At 57.6% G+C, this 25,702-nt stretch overlaps 1 protein-coding gene and 1 long non-coding RNA gene across 3 annotated transcripts; one reads left to right on the top strand and one right to left on the bottom strand.

Moving 5' to 3' along the window:
• Window positions 1–307: 307 nt before the first annotated feature.
• On the bottom strand, window positions 308–16,409 carry ARSA (arylsulfatase A). Of its 2 annotated transcripts, XM_038381298.1 has the most exons (9): window positions 16,305–16,409; window positions 14,310–14,653; window positions 8,732–8,972; window positions 6,115–6,333; window positions 4,843–5,012; window positions 3,916–4,040; window positions 3,184–3,311; window positions 2,509–2,611; window positions 308–2,373 (listed from the first exon to the last, which is right to left on the bottom strand). In XM_038381298.1, exons 2-9 carry the CDS (start codon window positions 14,537–14,539, stop codon window positions 2,069–2,071), a joined length of 1,521 nt encoding a protein of 506 aa, XP_038237226.1. In that variant the 5' UTR covers window positions 14,540–14,653; window positions 16,305–16,409; the 3' UTR covers window positions 308–2,068. The 2 variants fall into 2 exon arrangements, with proteins under 2 accessions (XP_038237226.1, XP_038237243.1); XM_038381315.2 differs by lacking the exons at window positions 14,310–14,653; window positions 16,305–16,409 and adding an exon at window positions 9,839–9,861.
• Window positions 16,410–16,468: 59 nt separating this feature from the next.
• Window positions 16,469–25,305, top strand: LOC119862201. Its single transcript, XR_005295202.1, has 3 exons — window positions 16,469–16,712; window positions 23,393–23,464; window positions 23,633–25,305. It is a non-coding gene; the product is annotated as an uncharacterized LOC119862201 (long non-coding RNA).
• The last annotated feature ends 397 nt before the right edge of the window (window positions 25,306–25,702 follow it).

Genomic DNA, 25,702 nt, shown 5'->3' with positions numbered 1-25,702 from the left:
CACCATACAAAAGAAGAATCCCACCTGTGTGTTGTTGTTCTGCCCAGGCAGGCCTGCTCTGGTTCACAGCCTTTGTTCACACTGCTAGTTATGCCTAGGGCTCCAGCAAGGCCTACACAGGCTACTGCAAGCCCTGCTCTTTCCCTCTGCAGGCTACAATTTACACACCCCACCTTATCACATGCAAGTGCCCAGTCCCTTATCTTCTGCACACGCACAATGTACACCCATTCGCTGCTTCTCTGGAAGCAGTGCACCCCCGTTTACTGGCATCGCTTCAGTTCAACACAAGGCACCTAGACGTGTCTACAGTAAAACCAGATTTCAGTTTATTTAACAGAGCTCGAGTTACAGATTAAAATAAAAGCAAGGAAAAGGGTTTGGAAACATGAGGTTACAGGTAAAAGAAAAACATAAAACGTAATCTAGAACCTGTATTTATTAACAAGTCCCTTTCCTGTCTAAGAAGGTGTTTGTCATCCAGTGTTCAGTGTGTCCAACGCTTCTCCAGTCCAGAGCGCAGGGACCTACTTTTCAGGAGACATTCCCATGGCAGAGTGCCCTCTGTAATGGATAACATCTTGTGCCCTTTCTTCTTCTCATATACACCCCCAGACTTGGTCTCTCCTCATTATCTGCAGCTCAGTCCTGAGGGTCCCCATGGCAGTCTCTCTCCTTGGGGTTCTTTTTTCTTTGTCAGTGCTAAACCCTGGATCCTGTCCAGACTGTAAACACAGGTCTGAGCTGGGTCAGAAAGCATTGGTTGGTCTCACTCTTGAGTTTACCAAGACCCATCCCACCACAGGGGATGTGCTTCTGCCCCAGTAGTTGTGGAACACAATATTTGACATTTTACATCTCAGAATATTTCCTGTACAAATGTCCTGTAGGAAATGACAATCAGCTAGCTTAGCTCAGCAGTGACCACACATGACTGCCGCGTCCCCACCCCCCCAGCAAAGCACTGAGAAGCTGGTAAAGCCAGAAGGGTAACATGCCAGTCTGGGCACGCCAGTGTCATATGCTCTTACCCAGGGGGAGGAGGTAGGCTAAGTATCCCAAGCAGCCGCCCTACGCCACTGCTCATCTCACAGCTCTCACTCCCGGGGCGGGAGCACTGCCAAGAGGGCTCAGGACTAGGGCTTCTCAGCATGAACTCTGGGTTGGGGACCCTGGCTCCTTGGCCTGCCGGTGCACACAGCCCTAGTCACACCTACCCACAGACTGCAAACACCGGCTGAGCCTGGAGGGCAGCCACTCCATGGCCTCATTTCTCCTTATGTCACCCTTTAAACAAGAACAAGTCTACTCCCAGAGTCATGGCTGGCTGCATCCATGCAGGTGAAGGGACCTGCCCGGAGCTCTGCACAGCTTCTCTCCTGACTGCAGTCACCTGTCAGTCCACTATCCACACGCTCAGGGACAAGCACTCTGTCTGCTGCTGCTGGCCCTGATCCTGGCCTCGCACCACACACTCCACCTCTGCGCCAGTATTGATATGGCCTTGGTCCTCACTGCTGTGCCAGGGCACAGGGACTACAGCCAGCCTTCCCAGAGACAGCCACGCTCCGCTCCCTGGCCTTCCCGCTCCAGCAGGATGGTACCGCCGGGGCCCCTGCTGGCTGCACTGGAGTGCTAGATTCTGAGGGCATGCCCTTTGCTTTGTTCCAGAGCCCAGTGGACTCCAGAGGGCTCAGTGCGTCCCTGGGGAGAGCTGAGGTTTGAGTCAAATGGCCGAAGACTCCCAGTGCAGAGATAAAATACCTCCCGCACTGGAGTGCCCCTTCCCCTCCTAGCAGCTCACCCCACGCTCCCATGCAGCCAGCACCTAGGGACCTCAGCATCAGGTCTCGGGGGCGGGAGTCTGGGGGCAGCTCCACCGGCCAGGGAAGCAGCCCAACGCAGCGAGCCCAGCTGCAGGCAGGTTTGGGGAGAGCAGCTGGGAGGCCGGCATGGGGACTTGAGAGTGGTAGCAGAGGGATTGGCACAGCGGCAGGAGGCTTTCGAAGAGCAGGGGGTTCCAAGCAGTGGCAAGGGGAGAGTTAGAGGGTGCAATGCAGCAGGGAGGTTAGGGGCAGCGGCAACAGGAAGGCTTGGGGGTGCAGTGGGGGGCGCAGCAGGGCTGGAGGGCAGGGTCGGTGCCCTTCCTTATCTGGCTTTCCCCAAACTCCATCTGCTGGTCAAAGAGCACCTTGTGCTGCTCGATCTCCTTCAGCACCCGCAGCACCTCCGGCCCCACGGCACTGCCCTCCAGCAGGTTATAGTTCTCTGCAGGGTCAGCCTCCAGATCAAAGAGTAGTGGGGGCTCATGGGGCGTCAGGGGCGCTAGCCCATGGCAGTCCGGGTCAGGGGTCATCCCGCTGTGGAAAGAACCTGGGAGACAAATGCAAACAGCTGAAGCCACCTTCTCTCAGCCTGGGTCCCCAAGGCTGGACAGGAACCACAACCAGAGCCCTGACAAGGATGCAGGGAGCAGGGCCCCCATTCCACCCCCAAGGAGGTCGCTACCTTCTGTGAAGAAATGGGCCTTGTGCTTCCCGTATCTGATGGCAAAGACACCAAGCAGGTCGCTGGGGCTGGACGGGTAATAGATCATCATCTGCCGTGGACTCTGTGTGAGCAACCAGAGGCAGAGTCATGAGGGGCCGTGGCCAAGCCATGTATGGGGAGGAAGGGGCAGTGGCTAAGCCATGGCCAGGCCAGTGGCCGTGGACAGGGAAGGAGATGGGATGTGGTGGCACTGAGCCATGGTGGGGACAGGTCAGATGCCAGGCCAGTGGCCACACAGGGGGAAGAAGACAGGCCAGGCCAGGAGCCGGGCCAGTGGCTGTGAACAGGGAAGGAGAGGGGACAGGCCAGGTGCAAGGCCAGTGCCATGGAGACAGGATGGGGTCTCAGAGCCCGGGCTCTAGCCCAAGCCTGAATGTCTACACTGCAGTGCTAGATCTCCGCAACCCAAGCCCCAGGAGCCCGTGCCAGCTGAGACCTGGCTCAGGGCTGCATTTGTTATTAGTGAAGACTATCCCTGAGTCACTGCTCCCCCTCACCAGGGGCCTGCCCCCTCCCCAGCAGACAGTGTGCGGAGCACCCACTGGCAAGGGCAGCCTGTCAGACATTGGGGCCCCCCCAATCAACCACCATCCTTGCAGCGTAACCGTGGCAGCACTGACTCAGGGGACTCACCTTCCCCCCTCCAAACAGCACCGGGCTCAGGTCGTAGCCGTCCAATGGGACACTGGGGAGAGGCACCCCGGCCAGGGCAGCCAGGGTTGGCAGGACGTCCAGAGTGCTGGCCATCTCGTGGGTCACGCCTGGCACCAGGCCACAGGCATGTGGAAAAAAAGTTCAGGTGCCGTCAGTCCCCAGCGATAACCCCCATCGTCCCACGAGCACGCTAGCACCCTCCTCCCCACTGTCCAAGCACCTCCCCCAACTCCCAGAGCCCCTCCCTCACCCAGGAGGGCCCCCCAACCTCCCAGGACAGGGGGATTCACCCCAGCACCCCCAAGCATCGCCCTGGGGCCTAGAGCAGAGGGGCTGAGAGGGCCTGGGGCGACAGCCTCCTCTGCCCAGAATTTGGGGTACCAGGCCTACAGACATCCCCCTAGCCATAGGTACGCATTGTTCTCCCACCCATGTTCCCCCTCCACAGGGGCGAGGCCTTTGGATCCTCTGCCCTGCCAGCTCTGCACACTCCCTGGTTATCTCCCCCACACGCCAAGCAGGAGTATGGGGAGGGCCGATCCCACTGGGCCCTGCACAGCACCCCAGAGCTGTAGTTTCAGCCTGTCCATTGCAGGCTCCTCCCAGGCCTTGTGGAGACTGAGGGGCAGGCAAAGGTGGGCCCAGGTCCTGCTGTCCAGGCACCAGCACCGCCAGGCACCGCAGAGCAGCTGTGAGCAATGCCAGGCTTACCCGGGGAGATCCGGCCCGGCCAATAAGCCACCGCAGGCTCCCGCATCCCGCCCTCGTACGTTGTTCCCTTTCCGCACTTCAGGAGGCCCGAGCTGCCCCCACGGGCCATTCGCATGGTCTCGGGGCTGTGGGAGAGGGGAGAGCGCCCATCAGCGAGCACACAGGTTAACGCTGCCCTGCCACGGGCGGTGCTGGCCCGGACCCGGCTGGGGGCCACACTGCCCCTTCCCAGCCAGCTCCCTGCAGGCACCACAGCCCCACCGGGTATCTGTAGGGAAGGGCACAGCCGGGCTGGTGGAGGCCCTTGGCTCTCGGGTCCCACAGGCGGCTCTGGCCAAGGAGCGCAGGCAGGCCAGGCCAGCAGTCGTCCAGAGGGAGCCTGGAGGGATGTTCACGTTCCAGCACCGGGCTGGGGATGTCCCTCGCCTGGGAAGTGGGGGTGTGGGCAGGGCCTTCCCCACCCTACTGCTCCCCCCCCCCCCCGCACTACCCCGAGAGAGTGCAGGGAGCCGTGGGGGGGGGGGGCAGGGGGGAGCACGCAGAGCAGCCTGACAACTTGAAATCAGATCAACTCCATAACTTACATGTCATTCTAAATGTCCCCCACCCTGAAGGTCCCTGTCACCCCCTGCCCCAAGCACCTGGGCCCCATCCCCACCTGCCCCCAAGAAACACCCCCTGAAATCTCAGCCCTCATGCACCCCAAATCCCCCTGCCCCATCCACCCCAAACACCCCCTGAAACCTCCTTGCTCCATCCCCACCTACTCGCAACCTCTCCAGCACTTCTCAAATCCCCCTGCCTAATCCCCAACCCCCTCATATCCCTGAGAGTCCCGCTCTCACCCCTGACCCCATGCTCAGCCCCACAGCCTCCCGTCCCTGGGCAGAGGTGGGGGGGGCGACTCCCCAGCTCTCTCACACTCACCCATTGTCCGCAGTGAAGAAGACCAGCGTGTTCCCCTCCAGCCCGTTCTCCTGCAGTGCCTGGAGCAGGAGCCCCACTGAGCCGTCAAACTCCATGAGGGCATCCCCAAAAGGACCCCGCAGCGACTGGCCCACGTACTCCTGGCTCCCAAACTGGGGGTAGTGGGTGTGCTGGGCAAAGGAGCAGACAGTGAGAGGGGATCCCTGCAGCAGACTGCAGAGCTGGGACCAGCCACCTCTTCCAGCAGAGCTGGGAGCTACCAGGCCGGGGAGGAAGCTGTGGGGGCTTTTCCCTTCCTCCGGGGACCAATCATCATGGCCAATACTGTGTGCTGCAGGAGGTGGGGTACAGGTGCCCCCTTGCCTTGCCCCCAGTATCTCTAGGTCTACTCACCACCACCCAAGCCATGCCCAGCCATCCCCCTCACCCCCACCCCACTTACTCCCTCCCTGGCACATCCAGGTGCCTGCACCTACCCTCCTGTGACAAAGTGGGACTGTTCTTAATGTTTCCTCTGAATAGTGTGGGGTGCCTCAGTTTCCCCTAGGCAGTTCTTAAGTATCTAGGGGGTGGGATAAGGGTGCATGATCGTTGCAGAGCCCTAGAGGGCAGGTGTGGGCAGGGGGTCTGGACATGGAAAATGGCCGACACCCTGTTTCCTGGCACCTGATGGCCTGGGCCCTTCCCCCCTGCAAGGTGAGAGCTAAAGGGTTGGAGAACAAAGGAAGCCGGTGCCCTCCTGGCCCGGGAAAGGGACAAAGCCCAGAGGAGGGGAGGCTGGAGAGTTTCAGTTTGGGGCTGGCTGGGGACATGGAGTGAAGTGCAGACGGGGTGGTCTGGCTCACTGCCCCCCAAAATGGAGCTGGCTGAGGGGTCCTGTTCTCTGCACCTAGAAGCTCTGGTTTAGACCACGTTCCTGTCGTCTAATAAACCTTCTGTGTTACTGGCTGGCTGAGAGTCTCGTCTGACTGCGGAGTTGGGGTGCAGGACCCTCTGGCTTCCCCAGGACTCCGCCTGGGCGGACTCGCTGTGGGAAGCGCACGGAGGGGCAGAGGATGCTGAATGCTCTGGGGTCAGACCCAGGAAGGGGGAAGCCGGGTGAGCTGTGTGTCCTGCAGACAGGCTGCTCACAGAGAGGAGACTTCCTCAGAGTCCTGCCTGGCTTTGTAGGGAGCAGTTCCAGAGCATTGCCCGGAGACACTGTGACACCTCTATCGTGGCCAACCCCCAGGTGCCCATGCCCGCCCCCAGGCTGCCAGCCCCAGAACCTACATGGGAGGCGTAGTAGAGCAAGAAGGGGCGGCCCCGGCGGGCGCAGTCGGCAATGAAGTCGCGAGAGAACTTGTTGTAGCGTGACACCAGCTGGGGGAAGGCGAGCGGCTGCTGCAGGATGCTCTGGTTTAGGAACAGCGGGACGGGCACCATGCCCTGGTCGCACGTCCCAAAGCACTTGGTGTCTGGGGGGAAGCAGGTGAGATTCTGGCAGGGGCCCTGGAGCGAGAGGAGAGAACGCTCAGCATCCCCGCCTGGCAGGCAACAGCTACCAGCCCCCGACCTGAGCTCCCCCCCCGCCGAGACGCAGGCACATACCCTGTGCCCCAAGGATGAGGCTCCACTCCCACCCAATGACCAGATCGCACCCCCCAAATCACTCTGGAGACTGGCACTCCTCACGTCTCCCCCAGGGGCCAGGACCCCATAGAATCATAGAATATCAGGGTTGGAAGGGACCTCAGGTGGTCATCTAGTCCAACCCCCTGCTCAAAGCAGGACCAACACCAACTAAATCTTCCCAGCCAGGGCTTTGTCAAGCCTGTCCTTGAAAACCTCAAAGGAAGGAGATTCCACCACCTCCCTGGGTAACCCATTCCAGTGCTTCACCACCCTCCTAGTGAAAAAGTTTTTCCCAATATCCAACCTAAACCTCCCGCACTGCAACTTGAGACCATTACTCCTTGTTCTGTCATCTGTTACCACTGAGAACAGTCTAGATCCATCCTCTTTGGAACCCCCTTTCAGCTAGTTGAAAGCAGCTATCAAATCCCCCCTCATTCTTCTCTTCTGCAGACTAAACAATCCCAGTTCCCTCAGCCTCTCCTCATAAGTCATGTGTTCCAGTCCCCTAATCATTTTTGTTGCCCTCCGCTGGACTCTTTCAAGTTTTTCCACATCCTTCTTGTAGTGTGGGGTGCAAAACTGGACACAGTACTCCAGATGGGGCCTCACCAATGTTGAATAGAGGGGAACGGTCACGTCCCTCAATCTGCTGGCAATGCCCCTAGTTATACAGCCCAAAATGCCATTGGCCTTCTTGGCAACAAGGGCACACTGTTGACTCATAGCCAGCTTCTCGTCCACTTGTAACCCCTAGGTCCTTTTCTGCAGAACTGCTGCCAAGCCATTCGGTCCCTAGTCTGTAGGTGTGCATGGGATTCTTCCGTCCTAAGTGCAGGACTCTGCACTTGTCCCTGTTGAACCTCATCAGGTTTCTTTTGGCCCAATCCTCTAATTTGTCTAGGTCCCTCTGTATCCTATCTCTACCCTCCAGCATCTCTACCTCTCCTCCCAGTTTAGTGTCATCTGCAAACTTGCTGAGGGAGCAATCCACACCATCCTCCAGATCATTTATGAAGATATTGAACAAAACCGGCCCTACCCTACAGCACCCCACAGCCCAACCCTTCCCCAGGGGCCCAGGCTCCATCCCACCCGCCTACAACCACCCCTTCCCCACAGCACCCCAAACACAACCCTTCCCCAGGGGCCCAGCCCCCATCCCACCCCTCTACAGCAACTCCTTCCCCACAGCACCCCACAACCCAACCCTTCCCCAGGGGCTCGGACCCCATCCCACCCTACAGCAACCCCTTCCCTACAGCACCCCACAACCAAACCCTTCTCCAGGGGCCCAGCCCACATCCCACCCCCCTACAGCAACCCAACCCTTCCCCAGGGGCCCGGACCCCATCCCACCCCCCTACAGCAACCACTTCCCCACAGCACCCCACAACCCAACCCTTCCCTAGGGGCCTGGACCCCATCCCACCTCCCCAGGCCAGGCTGGCAACCCGCCCACATCAGAGGGACAAGGCCCCATTATTCCCTTTGTGCAGCACACCAGGGACTGGCCAGGCATTACCCGCCCCCAGGAAATGTAAAGACTTCTGGGTTATTGGGATACACTGACTTGGCCAGGAAAGGGGGAGCCCAGGCTGCCCCACCCAACCCCATAACCACCTACTCCCCAGACACTGACCCAGCCATCCCTCCCAACTCAACTCACCCAACCCCTGCCCGCCTCCAGCCACTGACCCACCCTGCCCCCCATTCACCCAGCTTGTGCCCCCTGGAGACATAGATCCAGCCTGCCTCACCCATCCCCCAAGACACTGACCAACCATCCCTCCCAACCCCCATCCACCCAGTCTCTATTCACTCAGTATATGCCCCAAGACTCTGACCCAGTGTGTGCCGCCCAGCCCCATATCAATGCAGCCCATTCCCTGCTCCAGCTATCCCTCCCAACCCCCATCCACCCAGCGCCTGCACCCCCAAGACATAGACACAGCCTCACCCAGCTCCCCATCCACCCAGCCCAGCCCCCACTCCAGAGAGATCCAGACCCAGCAAGCCCCGGCCTCCTGCCAGCCCAGCCAGCGCCCCATTCAGCTCCCCCTCTCACCCCCCAGCCCAGCCTGGATCCCCTCCCAGCCACCGCCAGCCTTCTGACCCAGCTCCCTCAAGCACCATCCCAAATCAGCCCTCAGCCCCCCAGGGCACCTCCCCCAGGCACTGTACTGATACCTTCCTGCCCCCCCCAACATGCTCCCAGCCCTGCAAGGGGGCCAGGACACCCCCAGCCCTGTGCCCCAGGCTGCCAGAAGCTCACCTGGTCGTGGGAGTAGGGCACCCCCAGGAAGTGGTCAAAGCCCTGGTGTATGGGCAGGAAGGAGCCATTGGCCCCCAGTCCCAGGTGCCATTTGCCGACCATGGCTGTGGCGTAGCCCCGAGCCTTCAGCACTTCCGCGATGGTGACCTCGGACAGTGGGAGGCCTCCCCGGGAGCCAGGGTAGAACACGCCGGGGTAAACCCCAGAGCGTGTCTGGTACCGGCCCGTCAGCAGGGCCGCCCTGGGAATGAGAGGAGCCGAGAAAAGCTGGAGCAGCCGGAGGAATCCTGTGCCCGTGCCCATACGAGCTGCCGAGCCCCGGCCCGGCCCCGCCGAGCTCCTGGCCCAGCCCGCCACAGTCCCTGGGGTTGACAAGCCTCCAGCCCAGCCCTGAGCCACAGGGCTGCCGAGCCCCTGGCCCAGCCCAGGAGAAAGAAGTCTAGTCGAGCCCCTGGAGGGAGGTATTTTGTTCAGTGGTACTAACACCCCACGGCAAGGGAAGGCTGGTGCTCAGTGGGCTAACACCCCTCTCTCCCCATTCCCTGCTGAGTTCACATCCCTCCGACACTGACCCCCTTCCCAGCTCCCTTTCTGTTCATTAACCCCCAACCCCCGGTTGGGGCTTCAGCGGAGCCCGGCGGAGCCCAGGGTCCCCGGACGCCTTCCCTGAGGAGCTCTCGGCTCTCAAACGCTGGCCATAGGCCCTGGCTAGTCCGCTAGGGGCTCCAGCTCGAGATCCTCTGGAGCCTCTGCCAGATCCAGGCGCCCGCCTTGGCCACTCTGGGGCCCATCTCCTCTCAGCTTTCGAGCACACACCTGCATCCACTGCTCCTCCTCTGCTCTACAGACCATTGGTCCTGGCCTCCCTCAATCTGCCCCCACCGACGACAATTCACATGGAGCACTCTTGGGCCTTGCTCCATACCATCCCTCCATCTCCTCATTTGTCAGCCATGGCTCAGACGCCAAGCTTGGCTGCTCTGTCAACCGTCATCCTACCCACTGCAGTCGTTGAGAACTCGACTCTCCAAAGACCTAGTAGAACGATGTGGGGAGAAGTAGCTCTCCCTGACTGGCCCACAACCTCATCAACATTGTCAAAGTTACCTAGCCATCTCTCTTCCTTCCTAGGAAGTGCACAGGTCTCAGCCCTATAAAAAAAAACAACAGGCCTCAGAGTGCGTTCATATGGCTAAGCTGAGCCTTTCCCAGCAGCTCTTTGGAATGGAAAATGCTCTGCAAAGATGAAGACATCCCCGTGACTTGGTTTCCTCCTCCTCCAAGTGTTATAGAAAGTACAGTTCCTAGGTACGGTACATAACCTGCTTGACTCATTCTCTGAACTGCTAGATAAGAGCTAGCCAGGAGCTCCTCGTCTTCTTCCAGCCAGACATTTGGTTTTACCATCACTGATCTAAAAGCCTTTTTCTTGCCACTTCTGTCACGTCTCCAGTCCCCTTTGTACCACTTCACCTGTCCTCGTGTGACAGCCAGGTCAACCACAGCGCCAAAGAGTCAGTGCAGACCACTGAGTCACCCACCCGTTCTGGAATCGTACCACATTTCCCATGGCCATGTTAGAGTCCCAGGAATCACGTCTCTCCCTGCCTTAGCCCAGCACTGATGTCACCGGGGATGGTATTGAACCCGCTGCTGAATGGCAAATACACAATTGGACCATCCTTATCAGAGATTACAAACAGCTGCGCTGCAGCCCACAGGCCATCCCAGGATACGCTACTATGTGCTGCCTTCTCCTACACAGGACTATTCCCACCTTAGAATGCCTCACTTCTCCCTGCCCTGCCTCTCAAGCTTCAGCCCGACTTCCTGCAGCCTGCTCCTACACCCTCACCAAACTCTGCCAACTCCACTGTCGTGCCCCACACACTGCGAAGGCCCCATCTCTCCCTCTGCACTAATACTGCAAATTCCCTACTGGCTCCACGCTGCTGTGCCCCAAATGCTGTGCACGTCCCATCTCTCCCGCTGCACCAGCACTGCAAATTCCCCACTGGCTCCAAGCTGCCGTGCCCCATCTCTCCCTCTGCACCAACACTGCAAATTCCCTGCTGGCTCCCTCACGCTGTGCACATCCCATCTCTCCCTCTGCACCAGCACTGCACACTCCCCACTGGCTCCCCGCTGCCATGCCCCATCTCTCCCTTTGCACCAGCACTGCAAACTTTCTGCTGGCTCCCCGCTGCTGTGCCCCACACACTGTGGACATTCCAACTCTCCCTCTGCACCAGCATTGCACACTCCCCGTTGTCTTCACCGTGCAATGCCCCACACGCTGCACACACCCCATCTCTCCTTCACCAGTGCCACAAACTCCCCACTAGCTCCATGCTGCCGTGCCCCAGATGCTGCTCACGCCCCATCTCTCCCTCTCTACCAGCACTGGAAACTCACACAAATCAATCAGTTTCGGCCCCTCTCTAGGTCATCTTGCCATGGCTCAGAAGATTCCAGCCTTCACACAATACTGGGGAAGCAAAAACCCAAGACAGCGTTGTGACATTCGGTACCTCGTGGGAACACCCTACACACCCATGTTCATCCATATAAAATGATTGTGTGGTAGCCAATGCAAAGTTTGTCATGTCGGGTGTCTTGGGAAGGCTTATGATGCACTGAGCATTGTTGCTATAGTGATGTTATAGTAATTGTTGCTGTGATGTTATAGGTTATAATTCCCTGTATATAGTTATGAGGCTGAAAATGTGCCCTCATGGCTTAAAATAAACCCCCACAAAAACTCTCTAAGAGCAGAGGGGCAGTTCACACCTCATCAAGGCACATATGGGACAAACCCAGCCCCATCTGACAGGAACAAAGGACACTGGCCTAGGCAGCAACAACGGATCTGTTGGACTATCTCCATCTCCAGACTCCACCACCAAGCGACCGAAGCATTGATCAAAGGGAAGAGCCTGGCTAAAGGGCAACCAGCCAGCCTGTGGTGAGAAGCATCTAAGTTTATAAGGGCACTGAAGGTGTTAAGATCAGCTTAGAATGAGTTTTGCTTTTATTTCATTTGACAAAATCTGACTTCTTGTGCTTTGACTTACAATCACTTAAAGTCTCTCTTTGTAGTTAATAACTGTTTCTTTATTCTACCTGAAGCAGTGTGTTTGTTTTGAAGTGTGTCGGAGGCTCCCCTTGGGAGAACAAGCCTGGTACGTATCAATTTCTTTCTTAAATTGATGAACTCGTATAAGCTGGCAGCGTCCAGTGGGCAGAACTGGACACTGCAAGACAGAGGTTCCGAAGGTCGTGTCTGGGCCCAGAGATATTGGCCAGTGTCATTCAGTTACATGATCCAAGGAGCAGCTGACATGCCAGAGGCCGTGCGTGAACAGCCCAGGAGTGGGGGGTCTCACAGCAGAGCAAGGCAAGGCTGGCTCCCAGAGTCAAGGATTGGAGTGACCTAGCAGATCACCAGTCCAGACAGCACCAGAGGGGAACATCACAAGCATCTTCTCCCCACTCTGTCCAGCAGCCTAGGGGAAAGGGCCCTAAAAACACCAAGCCCACACCCCACAAGCTCTAGTTTCTACTCTTCCTCAGACGGCTGCAAACATTTCTGTCCCTTCGTGCAAGCCAAGGAGCTGTACTCTGGGGTAACTCATTCCTCCTCTTGGCACATCAGCCGACACCAGCAGATCTCCCAGCACTTTACAAAGGAGGCGGGAGCTCCATGTGAGACAGGGAAGCTGAATCACAGAGCAGGGAAGGGACTTGCCTGAGGTCACCCAGAAGGTCAGTTGCAGAGCCAGGAATGGAACCCAGTTCTCCTGAACCCTAGTAAGACCACCCTTCACAAGGTCCCTTCAGGCTGAGCTGGGGCTAGACTCCCCACCTCTCACGCAGCAGTCACAAGGCTCAGCCACGTGGCCACACTGTCTGTCAAGAGCAAATTCGGTGCTAATGTAACATACGCTAGGACCCTATGGTTCAGTCACCCACTGCAGAGAGTGATTTGTGACACTGCTACTTCACTGGGGGGGCTGGCTGGCTGGCTCACTCCCTGGAGCTCCAAAGGCTCCAGGTTTTCCAGCCAGACCTCGCAGGTTCGTTCCCCGCCCCCTGCCCCAATCACCCAAAATGGCGTCGTTCCCCTGGCCTGCGCTGCTCGTAACCACTCGATCCTGCTCTGCTCCTGGAACGGACATGAATAATCCCGAGACCTGACGCTCTGCTGCGGTGTGCCATTCTTGTGTAACCCGCTGGCAATGTGTGCTGTGTCTCCTGCAGGGGCTGATCCACGGTGAGGGTAAGAGCCTGGTGTCCCACCTCACAAGTGGAAGAGGTCTGCACTGTAAATCGGAAGACCGTGGACTCAGGCCCGGCAAAAATACATACCTTGGTATGCAAGTTAGCGCCAGCACCCTGGGTGAATATACACTGCTGAACCATGTCCTAAGAAGGGAATTTGGGTCTTGTACTAATACTTGTTTTACTGATGCATTATTATTAGATGTGGTTAATGGGAGCTACCCCTTTAAGAACAGGGTGGGACAGACAGTGTTTGAGACAGACGCTGTATGCAGAAAAAAGAAAAGGAGTACTTGTGGCACCCTAGAGACTAACAAATTTATCTGAGCATAAGCTTTCGTGAGCTATAGCTCACTTCATCGGACTGAACGCATCCGATGAAGTGAGCTGTAGCTCACGAAAGCTTATGCTCAGATAAACGTGTTAGTCTCTAGGGTGCCACAAGTACTCCTTTTCTTTTTGCGAATACAGACTAACACGGCTGCTACTCTGAAACCTGTCTGCATGCAAAAAGAGAACACTGCCTGGACAAACTTCAGATTGTAACACTTATCCTTCCCCAAAAACAGCCTCATTCCCCCAGGTGCGACACTAGCAGTGCTGGGGCCTGGCTGCCTTGGGTTTTGCTCATGAGCTGCACAGACTCCCAGCTGGAGCGCACCAGCCTGAATCCAGCCCAGCAGAAATTTACAGCTGTTCCCGCCTAAGGGGTGTCGGTGGAAATGAGCGGGAGTTCTGTTTCCCATGTCTCTGTCTCTCTCACACACACACCCCATTCTTTGCAATGGACTATGAACTCTTGAGGCAGGGACCATATGCGTCCATACGATGTCTGGCATAAGGGGGCCCCAATTTCAGCCAGGTCGTCAAGTGAGAACTCCTGCAGCAAGGGCCAAAGCCGCTGCACCCTACAACTCTACCTGTCACACACACACACTGGGGGAGGAGGTCGGACAATTTAATCTTTTAAACAATTTCACGATCTCAAGGCTGGCTGCATGGCTGTTCGCTCACACAGTTGCTGCCACCAGCTCTGCCATCAGCGCGGATGTGCAGCTGCCAGCTCCCCCTGATCCTGTCTCTGTCCCTGCTAGCAGCAGCATCACCCACCGACATTATCATCAGGCCTTTTATCCCCCTACCGCAGTTCAGTAGGGGGGACATTACACAGCCCCTGTGGCCCCCAATTCAATTCTCTGCTGTTTCTCAGTGCTCTGCCTTCAGAGACCACCAGCCAGTTTACCGCTCTGCCCTGGGAGGGGCTGCAGACTGGGGAGCGGGACAAAGCTGGACCTACCGTGAGGGGCTGCAGATCGGGCAGCTGGCATAGAAGTCGGTGAATCTCAGGCCGCTGGCAGCCATCTTGTCCAGGTTGGGCGTGGCTGAGGTGGGGTGCCCATAGCTTCCCAAATCTCCAAACCCCAGGTCATCCGCAAAGATTAACAGGATGTTGGGAGGACTGGTGGCTGCCGAGAGCAAGACCAGCAGGCCCAGGGGACAGAGGAAACAGATACACGCCCACCTCATGTCCCCAGAGGCCCCCCCGAGCACGGACAGGACTCTGTCTCAGCAGGCCCTCCTCTGACCATCCAGATATCCCCAACTGCCCACTGGCCCAGGCAGGACCTCTCCACCCATCACCTGCCAGAGAAAACACAATTTATCACCCAGTAAAGTCTGCACTACACGCTGGATTACGTTAGCAAACTGCTTCTAGCAGCAGCCTCTCCATCCCAGTCCCGGCAACCCGAGGGCGTGCTGAGAGACGGAGGAGCCAGGGCCCCCGACTCCACAGCTTGGCTCGGAGCGGGCCGTTCTGGAGGCTCCCCGAGCAGGGTGCGAGATCCAGGGCCAAGCAGGCAAGGGAATCTGGCCTGCACGTCGAAGCTCCATGTTTGCTGCAGAAGGGGACAGTTTGAATCAGTCTCACTCCTTCCACAGGCGCTTCAATGTGCAGGCCAGGTCCACCCGCTTTGCCCTGGGTCTCCCCAATGTTCCCTCTAATTTTTGACAGGCCACGTGCGCAAAAAATCACTTCTGTGCAGACTGTTGTGCGGAGGGTGTTTCGCAGGGCGCGCGGGCAGGGAGCTCTCGCCCCCTGCCCCTCCCCAGCAGCCTGCGGAAGGGCCCTCGGCCGTGAGCCACGCTGTGGGGCAGGGGGGCCCCGGCCTGGCTGCTCTGCAGGCGGAGGGGCTGGCAAGCTGGGACCGCAAAGCCCTGGCCAGCGAGAGTCGCGCCGCAGGCGCCGGGCACAGGGCAGCGGGGGGGGGGGGGGAACGGGGCGGCCGGGCGCCGGGCAGAGGGCGCGGGGGGGGGGGGAACGGGGCGGCCGGGCGCCGGGCAGAGGGCGCGGGGGGGGGGAACGGGGCGGCCGGGCGCCGGGCAGAGGGCGCGGGGGGGGGGGAACGGGGCGGCCGGGCGCCGGGCAGAGGGCGCGGGGGGGGGAACGGGGCGGCCGGGCGCCGGGCAGAGGGCGCGGGGGGGGGAACGGGGCGGCCGGGCGCCGGGCAGAGGGCGCGGGGGGGGGGGAACGGGGCGGCCGGGCGCCGGGCAGAGGGCGCGGGGGGGGGGAACGGGGCGGCCGGGCGCCGGGCAGAGGGCGCGGGGGGGGGAACGGGGCGGCCGGGCGCCGGGCAGAGGGCGCGGGGGGGGGGAACGGGGCGGCCGGGCGCCGGGCAGAGGGCGCGGGGGGGGGGAACGGGGCGGCCGGGCGCCGGGCAGAGGGCGCGGGGGGGGGGGAACGGGGCGGCCGGGCGCCGGGCAGAGGGCGCGGGGGGGGGGGACGGGGCGGCCGGGCGCCGGGCAGAGGGCGCGGGGGGGGGGGAACGGGGCGGCCGGGCGCCGGGCAGAGGGCGCGGGGGGGGGGAACGGGGCGGCCGGGCGCCGGGCAGAGGGCGCGGGGGGGGGGAACGGGGCGGCCGGGCGCCGGGCAGAGGGCGCGGGGGGGGGGGAACGGGCGGCCGGGCGCCGGGCAGAGGGCGCGGGGGGGGGGGAACGGGGCGGCCGGGCGCCGGGCACAGGGCAGCGGGGGGGGGGGAACGGGGCGCCGGGCACAGGGCAGCGGGGGGGGGGGAACGGGGCGGCCGGGCGCCGGGCACAGGGCAGCGGGGGGGGGGGAACGGGGCGGCCGGGCAGAGGGCGCGGGGGGGGGGACGGGGCGGCGGGTCCTGGCCAGTGAAAGTCGCGGTGCAGGCGCTGGGCGGGGGGGGGGGGGGCCTGAGAGCGGGACCGACCCACCCCCAGGGGCTTCGCCGCCGGATCGGGCAGAGGAGCGGGGCCGGGCCGCCCTTACCGGCCGCAGGCCTCCCTCTTCCCCGCCCGCCGCCGTCCGTCACGTGGGAGGTCACGTGTGCCCGAGACAGGCCGGCGTCCCCCGAGCCTCGCTCCCTTACAGGGGCCGCGCGGGGGGCGTGGCCTGGCCGGGGGCGTGGCCTGGGCACTCGCCCATCTCAGCTGGGCCACGCAACGTGCCCGGGGCAGAAGGGCCCGGCCCAGCCCCGACCAGCGGGCGAGAGTTCCTGGGGCTGGGCCCTGCGTTCGCCTGCCGGGCCACAGGCTGCTGCGACTGCAGAGCGCTGGGCTGGGCCGGGCCGGGCCGGGCCTGGCCCAGACCCTGCCGACAGGCCGGGCACCAGCCGGAGCACGCCAACGCCCTGCAGCTTACACTCCTCCAGCCACCCGCTTCTTCCCTAGAGCCCAGGTAGGGCCTTGTCCCGGAGTCCCCGGGCCATGCTCTGGAGCTGCTCCCTACGAAGCCAGGCAGGACTCTGGGGGAGTCTCCTCTCTGGGAGCAGCCTGTCTGCGGGACCCACAGCTCACCCGGCTTCCCCATTCCTGGGTCTGACCTCGGAGCATCCAGCATCCTCTGCCCCAACATGTGCCTCCCACAGCGAGTCCGCCCAGGCGGGGTCCTGGGGAAGCCAGAGGGTCCTGCCCCCCAGCTCCGCAGTCAGACGGGACTCTCAGCCAGCCAGTAAAACAGAAGGTTTATTAGACAACAGGAACATGGTCTAACACAGAGCTTGTAGGTGCAGAGAACAGGACCCCTCAGCCAGGTCCATTTTGGGGTGCAGTGAGCCAGACAACCCCGTCTGCACTTCACTCCATGTCCCCAGCCAGCCCCCAACTGAAACTCTCTCCAGCCCTCCCCCCTCCCCCGGGCTTTGCCCCTTTCCCGGGCCAGGAGGTCACCGGATTCCTTTGTTCTCCAACCCTTTAGCTCTCACCTTGCAGGGTGGAAGGGCCCAGGCCATCAGGGGCCAGGAAACAGGGTGTCGGCCATTCTCTGTGTCCAGACCCCTGCACATACCTGCCCTCTACGGCTCTGCAACGATCATACACCCTTATCCCACCACCTAGCTACTTAAGAACTGCCTAGGGGAAACTGAGGCACCCTCACACTATTCAGAGGAAATATTAAGGACAGTCCCGCTTCATCACATCTCTCCCCCCTTCAAAACCAAACTGAGCAGGGTCACTTTAGCCGGTGACCTGGGAAGTTCAAAGCCACCAACATTCCCATGAATGCCCCAGCATCTCTCCCATTCCTTGGTGGGAGTTACACCAGGCCCTTCCAGTTTCATGACCTCCCTTAGGTCGGGGGTGGTCGATAGCACTCGCATGCTGCATGTGGGAAGGTTTATGCGGCCCATGCCCTTTTGCCACCCCAAAACCCCCGGGGGTCAAACTGGGATCAGGTCTTCTCCCAGTGCTCCAGTCTGGAGGGCTGCGATTTGGGCTCTCTTGGTTAAGAGCCCCCATCTTGACCTAGGCCACTTAATGTTCACTTACAGAACCAGCTTGGAGACATCCCTTTCTCAACAACCTTCTCTCCCCAACAAGCTGGCCAAACACAGCCACTTGGTTAGAGGACTGTTTAACTTTCTTAACAACTTTCACTCCACCTGAGACCTTCTCAAAGCTATCCACACTGCATCTTTCAACAGGAAAGTCAGTGGCTTCATTCACAACAGAAAATTTCTGGCTGAAGAAACTGAACTTTCTTGATTAAATCACTTTCACACCCTTCAGTTGCAGTAAACTGCTTGCAAAGACTCCATGAGGATTCCTTTCCCTAGGGGCTTTTCTATGCAACAATTCACCCTTCACAGAAATTCTGCCCTTACCCTCTTCATCTAGGGCTTGCTCTAGAGGAACATTTTCCTGAGCAACAACAGACTCTTTCTGGGTCTCGCTTACATCCAAAATTACCTCTTGCCCATCAGGCAGATTCCTACACAATCCCCTTTCAGGCAAACTCACAGACTTCATAGACAAAAGGTTGGAAGCCTTCTCCTTCCCTTTGCCACACACAAGTTCAGGAATCTTCTCCTTCTTGCTGCAGGTTTCCACACCATCAGTAAGTAACAGGATCAAGTCACCTTTATGCTCTCCTTGTGCCCTGGCTAGGATCTCACCCTGATTAGACAGAGTTGCTACACCCTTTCCCAGCCACACACTAGCGACAGGCAAAATACAAGCATCAGAATTGTCTGGTCTCTGGGATTTTACATAGACACTAACTGGATGCGTCCTAGTTACGGCGCCATTCTCCCGAGCAGACACAAACTTAGGACCATTCCCTTCCTGGGCTTTAGCTAAATCCAGAACCAACTTTGAGACAACTGCACTATTCTCCACCATCACAGGCTTAATGGCCCCTTCTGTCTGCTCCACAGACAAAGAAGAGCCGGGCACACTTTCTCCTTTCCCAGACACACGGCTTGGGATCATTCTCCTGGTCCCAGCACACAGGGCTGTTCACAGAGAACTGCTTAGAGACCGGGGTAGCTCCCTCCACAGGCAAGTCAATACCCCTGACAGACACAGGCACGTTTCCTTCCCTGTCCCAATTCTCCACCCAGCTAACAGGTAAGGTCCAGGGACACTCGTCTTCCACTCTCCTCGCCTTCCCACCCTGCTGACTAGACAAAGCCATCAGCTCACAAGGCTGCCTAGGCTCATCCAAACTTTCCTTACCAAGCACCTTGCCACTCCCAACAGATCCCCTGCCCTGCCTGTGTCTCCCCCCACTCAGCTGGGGTCTCAGCTCCCACTGTGCTCAGCGCTGCCCTTGCTGTCCCAGTGGGGGTAGGCAGCAAGCTCGCTGCTTTCCTCAATGCATCCGATGAAATGAGCTGTAGCTCACCAAAGCTTATGCTCTAATAAATTTGTTAGTCTCTAAGGTGCCACAAGTACTCCTTTTCTTTTTGCAAATACAGACTAACACGGCTGCTACTCTGAAACCTCCTTTCCTCACTGCATCAGAGCCAGCGTGAGCCCCATCTCTAGTGTGCAAGTGGGCGGGGAGCATCTCTCTGTCCCACCCAGCCCCAGGGGGCTGGTTACAGGCAGGCAGATATCCTGAGCCTAGCAGCTCCTCCCTGCTGCCAGCCAGGTCATCTGCATTTTCACTGACCATTTCCCTCTCCACCGATTGGTTCCCTTGATTCAAATTCAGCAGTTACAGGAGCAAGGCCTGGATTCTGTCCCAAAGAGACACAGTCACCCCACAACAGGGTCTCGCAGCTGGTTCCTAGAGGACCCCAACAACCAGCCAGCCCGACCTCTCCTGGATCTGCACAGGGATCTGGGCCATAGGCAGGGAGGGGCTTCATCCCTGGGACCCTCACCCAGCTCACACAGCCCCTCAGCATCTGAGGCTGCACCACCAGGGGCCTGACATCAGTTCTCTCTGTCCCAGGATCTCGCCACCCCAGGAATGTCTCCCCATTGACCATCACCTTCCGCTCTCACTGGGGGTCCGAGGGGCCTGAGCCCAGGAAACTCCACACAGACATATAGGTTGGGACCAGGAGTGGGAGCCTGTCCACCTCCCCACCCATCTGGCTGACCGAGTCTATGACCTTGGGACCCAGCAAGGGAGCTAGACACTGGGGCTTTTCCGCAGGGTCCCCCTGGTTCAAATCACCAGACTGCTCAAAGGCAGTGAGGTGGTATACACATCCCCCCCCCTCCTTAACCAGGGGCAGCAATTTAGTATTGAGGTTCCCTGCGGAACTGGCACCCCGGGGTCTATCCCCACTCACCCCTGGGAGGTCCCCTCTGCCTCTCCGCTCCACCATCGCCAGTTCACGCTGCTGCTGCTTCTGCCGCTCTTTCTCGGGCTCTCGCTGTCTCTTACAGTCCTCTTGCTCTCTCGGACTCAGCTCCAATCCCGTCCGTCTCCGATCCCCCAATGGGGAACCCGATTGTGAAGACCCCCGTCTGGTCGGGGACAGGAGTCTTGGGGATGCCTGGCTACCACTCCAGCTGCTCCCAGATCCTGCTATAGCCCCATTGGGGTCAGGAATCTGCTCCTTAGAGTGATCATCCTCCTCCAGCTGCACGATTAACTGTGCTTTGGGGAACTTTCCAATGCTCAGCCCTCTCTTTTTGCACAGGGTTACAATGTCCTTCTTAAGAAGACCAAGGTGACAGGCCCTCACTCCACTGTTCCCAAGTTGTGGACTCACAGGCCTGTGTGCTATCAGCTCCCCACGGTTTCCAGGGAGAACCCCTAGTGTGCCAGCCCTTCTCGAGGTCACCACCTCTTTGGCAGGGTCGAGCTGCAGACTCCTCCGCCCCGGGACTGCTCGCTGCAATCCCCAGGGGAATCCTGTTACTGCAAAAGTCCTTCTCTCTCCCAGGGACAAGCAGGAGGCTCCTCCGCCCCTGAGACTGCTCACCGCAGTCCGCAGGGGCACCCCATTACTGCACTGTCCTTCTTGCTGGTCACACACTCCCAGGGGTTAACCGCACCCCGAAACCGCTCCTCTCTGAGCCTTCAGCATACGTGGTCCTCGTCAATCCCCCTTCGATTTACTGCTCCTCAGTCACTTACTGCAGGAAGTGCCATCCACGGGATGCAGTACATCCCACCTCTGCCACCTTTTGTCACGGAGTCCCCGGGTGATGTTCTGGAACTGCTCCCTACGAAGCCAGTCAGGACTCTGGGGAAGTCTCTTTTTTGTGAGCAGGTTTCAGAGTAGCAGCCGTGTTAGTCTGTATTCGCAAAAAATAAAATGAGTACTTGTGGCACCTTAGAGACTAACAAAATTATTTGAGCATAAGCTTTCGTGAGCTACAGCTCACTTCATCGGATGCATTCGGTGGAAAATACAGTGGGGAGATTTATATACACACACAGAGAACATGAAACAATGGGTTTTATCATACACTCTGTAAGGAGAGAGAGCACTTAAGATGAGCCATCACCAGCAGGAAGGAGCGGGGGAAGGAGGAAAACCTTTCATGGTGATAATCAAGGTGGGCCATTTCCAGCAGTTAACAAGAACATCAGAGGAACAGTGGGGGGTGGGGTTGGGGGGAGAAATAACATGGGGAAATAGTTTTACTTTATGTAATGACTCATCCACTACCAGTCTCTATTCAAGCCTAAGTTAATTGTATCCAGTTTGCAAATTAATTCCAATCAGCAGTCTCTCACTGGAGTCTGTTTTTGAAGTTTTTTTTGCTGAAGGATAGCCACCCTCAGGTCTGTAATCATGTGACCGGAGAGATTGAAGTGTTCTCCGACTGGTTTTTGAATGTTATAATTTTTGATGTCTGATTTGTGTCCATTTATTCTTTTACGTAGAGACTGTCCAGTTTGGCCAATGTACATGGCAGAGGGGCATTGCTGGCACATGATGGCATATATCACATTGGTAGATGCGCAGGTGAACGAGCCTCTGATAGTGTGGCTGATGTGATTAGGCCCTATGATGGTGTCCCCTGAATAGATACGTGGGCAGAGTTGGCAACGGGCTTTGTTGCAAGGATAGGTTCCTGGGTTGGTGGTTCTGTTGTGTGGTGTGTGGTTGCTGGTGAGTATTTGCTTCAGGTTGGGGGGCTGTCTGTAAGCAAGGACTGGCCTGTCTCCCAAGATCTGTGAGAGTGATGGGTCATCCTTCAGGATAGGTTGTAGATCCTTGATGATGCGTTGGAGAGGTTTTGGTCAAAGAGACATTGGTCAAACTGGCTGACTGAAAAACAAACGAAGGGGCAGGAGGGAGCTTCACCATCATAGCTGCAACCCTGACCTTCTCCTGGGACCCTGGGTTCTACTGTGACAACACAGTCCCTTCTTCATCCTGATCCTGAGAGGTGTCCTGACAAGGCCAGGTCAGAGACAGGGATCACAATGACATCTTGTGATGGAGGGGGAATTCTCTGTAATATTTTGTATGAATACTGTGTGCCTCAGTTTCCCCTATGTGCTGCATGGTTAATAGGGGGTGTGGGGCGGGGGGGGAAGGTTGCAGAGTTCCAGATGTGACTGATGCCTGGCCATCTGGGGCCTGGGGCCCATGTCCATGGACAGTCTAAGATGACAATGGCCACTCCAATTGCCTGGACATTTGGGGCCTAGCAACTAATGACCATGGACAGCCACCCCCTCTGCAGGAAGCCAGCTGTGTTTGCCCAGGAACAAGAACAAGGACTGAGGAGGGGTCCGGTGGGGGATTGTTAAGTTTGGGCTACTGGAAGCAGGAGTCTCCTGAACTGGGACAGAAGAAGGGTCAGAGGGCTCTGGGCTGCCCAAGATGGACCAAGCAGTAACTTTTTGTTCTCTGAGCTAACGAAGGATGGTCTAGACCATGTTCCAGACATCTAATAAACCCGACTCTTTTTACCATACTGGCTGCGAGTCACTGCAGATGCTGGAGGTGGGTGCACTGCTCCGTTTGGGTGTATAAGTCTCTCTCCAGTGCTCAGCTCAGGAGGACTTGCTGCAGGGAGCTCACAACATGAAGCAGGGGTGCTGAAGGCTTCTAGGGTTGGACCAAAGAGGTGGTGAAGCCTAGTGGCTTGCCCTAGCGACAGAGCAAGACCTAAGGCGGCTGGCATACTGAAGGGGTCTCCCAGGGACTGTTCCAGAGCTGCTCCAGAGCACTGGGTCTGTGGCTCCGTGACACACCTCCACCAGCTCTGGTTAAATCCCAATCATCACCTGGGATATGACACTTTGTCCTCCCTCCCTTCCGTGTGTCCTTTTCTCCCCCTACCTTAGCTTTTTTTTTTTAATTTCTTTCCTCTCTCTCTCCTTTTTCCTTCTGTCTAATCAGAGTCTGGCTTAGCCAGCCAGGACTGTCTGTTTTGCAACACTGTGACCAGAAAAACAGTTAAAAGCAATGCCCCAAACAGCCCAATGCTTATACAAATTTATCAGGTCTCAGACTGGCTGATAAAACCATGTGCTGGCCTGTTTTTCCAGCAGTGAGCTTACAAATGAGAGTCAAAGCTAAAGACAGAAGCTGCATTTCCAGTCTTTGCTGCTCTTCCCCCTTGTCTGTACCTTCTTAGTCTTCAGGAAGTGAGATTGGATTTTAACAAGAGCCCCAGCCCATCTCAACTCACCTCTTCTCTTCTCTCCAGAAGGCCAGAGCTCATCATCGAAGAGACTCTCAGACGTGGGGGCTTTCCTGAAAAGACTCTCTCCAGCTAATGGTAAAGGGAACAAGAAAGATTGTTAAAATAAAACCCTCACTTGCGTGCACCCAGTTGCCAAGTGACCCAGATCGCTGTTGATGACCTGTCCTCTTCATCATTCACCACTCCTCGAGTCTTTAGCTCAGTTGGAAACTTTATCAGTGATGATTTTATATTTTCTTCCAGGTCTCTGGGAACACAGGGCAACTCCAGCCGTGTGGCAGGTTTTGCTTCACTTTCATTTAACGTTATAAGTAGCTGCTTCTCCGAGATGTTCAACCAAGTCCCCTGGGAGAGCGTGTGGATTAAATGTTCTCTGCCTGATGCTACAGGCTTTGTGCTAATTCCCGGCTGGATGCATTCCCAGTGAGACACCTTGTCCTTCAAACCAAGGTGCCAGCCCTCTGCTGGGGGGGGGGGGGGACACAAGGCAGAGGGTTGTCATTCCAGCACTGCAGCTAGAGCAGCCCCAACCTCTGCATGCCTAGCTGGATGGTCTGGGGAAGCATCAGGCTGGTTTTGATCCCTCACCTCCGGGCAGGGTGGGCTGCTTATGCCGGCTTAGCTTGCTCTGCTACTTACGGCTCATGCTACTCAGAGTCAGTGGGTCTGAAATTAGCCAAGCTGTGCACTGGGTCTGTTGCTCTTTACACAGCAAATATAATTGGAAGAAACCACAGTGGGCTCAAATCACCCTGTCTGCCTAACCATGGACACCATGCAAGCCTAGCTACACCCAGCCCTGCCTCTCTGCTGGGACTGCGGGGGTTGGAACAGAGAAGATAGATAGTGCCACTGGAGTGGTCACAAACTACTTCAAGGGATACTGGCCAATTCTTATAGACTACAGAGAGAGACTGGACTGGGAGCCAGGGGACTGTTGGGGGAGTTCAGATCCGACACCCTAAGGGCTGGTCAGAATCAAGGGGGTCCAGCACCGCCCACCTCCCCAGGCTGGCCCTAGCTATGGGAATGTTCTTCAGAGTCCGCACACAAAGTTCCCCGTGAGCCGTGACCAGAACCCCTACTCTTCTCAGAAAGCACCCTCCAGGACCTCTTCTCCGAACCACCCCAGCAACAGCTGGTCCAACTTTGTTCTCTCGCTTTTTTCTACGAAAAGTGGCTCTTTGATTCAACAGAAAATTTCTTGCAAAAATGTCATTTAATGTTGGGATGGGGGCGGGGGGTGATAAATTAATGGGGGAGGTAGCTCCCTTTTGTGGACACCCAGCCAGCCAGTTAGCTATAAAATCCCTCTTGGTAGCTGTTCTCTACTGGCTTTACCTGTAAAGCAGGGGTCTCAAAGTCCCGGCCCGTGGGCCATCCGCAGCCTGAGAACCTCCCCACTGCAGCCCGCGGAGGAGAGACCCATGCAGACATGCTGGTGGCTCTGTCTGCTGCAGGTGCCGCCCTGCCCCCCCCCAGCTCCCATTGGCTGGGGGACAGGGACAGAGATACCATCACTAGTCGCTGGGCAGAATCAGCCATGCAAGCAGTGTCACTTTTTTCTGCAATGAATATAAATAAGTCAAAATCCCGAACACAGCTGTCTGACACCCACCTTGCTGCATCCTGAAGGTTTCAACGGCTCAGTCACTGAGGCCAAACATCAACAAACGGACAGAACTGAAGCGTTGCCAGGTGTCTGGCAAACACTAAACACTCTCGGGCAGGCAAAGAATTGTATAACATTGTATGACAGTGTTATTGTTTCGAAGAATATAAGAAGAATAAGAAACAATACAATATAAACATTTTCTTTTCTGAACACCATCTTCAGTGACATTATTGGCCCGCTGGGAGGATTTGAGGACTGGCACTGGCCCTAAGGTAAATTGAGTTTGAGACCCCCTGCTGTAAAGGGTTAAAAAGTCTCACTGCTATGCATAGGTAAAAGGAAGTGATTGGGCACCTGGCCAAAAGAGCCAATGGGAAGGCTAGAACTTTTTTAACATTGAAACAAGACTCCCCTTTTGTCTGTCTGTGGTTGTTCTCCCGGAGAGGAGACACAGAGCAGCAATGCTGTAAGAAGCTTGCACCAGGTATGAAAAATCATTAAATCATACATAGAAACTACGCATTTTGAAACCCCATATATATGAGTAGGTCAGGGAATGTCGGGGGAGATGTGATGAGGTTTGTCTCTTTGATTTCTTCATGGCCTGTGGACTCCTCTGTGCTAAACCCAGGTGCTTTCATTTTACTTGTAAGCCTAAGTTCCAGATGCATTTTCTTTCTTTTTGTTTTTAATAAAAT

The sequence above is a fragment of the Dermochelys coriacea genome, chromosome 1 (assembly GCF_009764565.3).
Source record: "Dermochelys coriacea isolate rDerCor1 chromosome 1, rDerCor1.pri.v4, whole genome shotgun sequence".
NCBI lineage: Eukaryota > Metazoa > Chordata > Testudines > Dermochelyidae > Dermochelys > Dermochelys coriacea.
The sequence above is the reverse complement of the archived record's forward strand: the minus strand, read 5'-3'. Positions and strand labels throughout refer to the sequence as shown.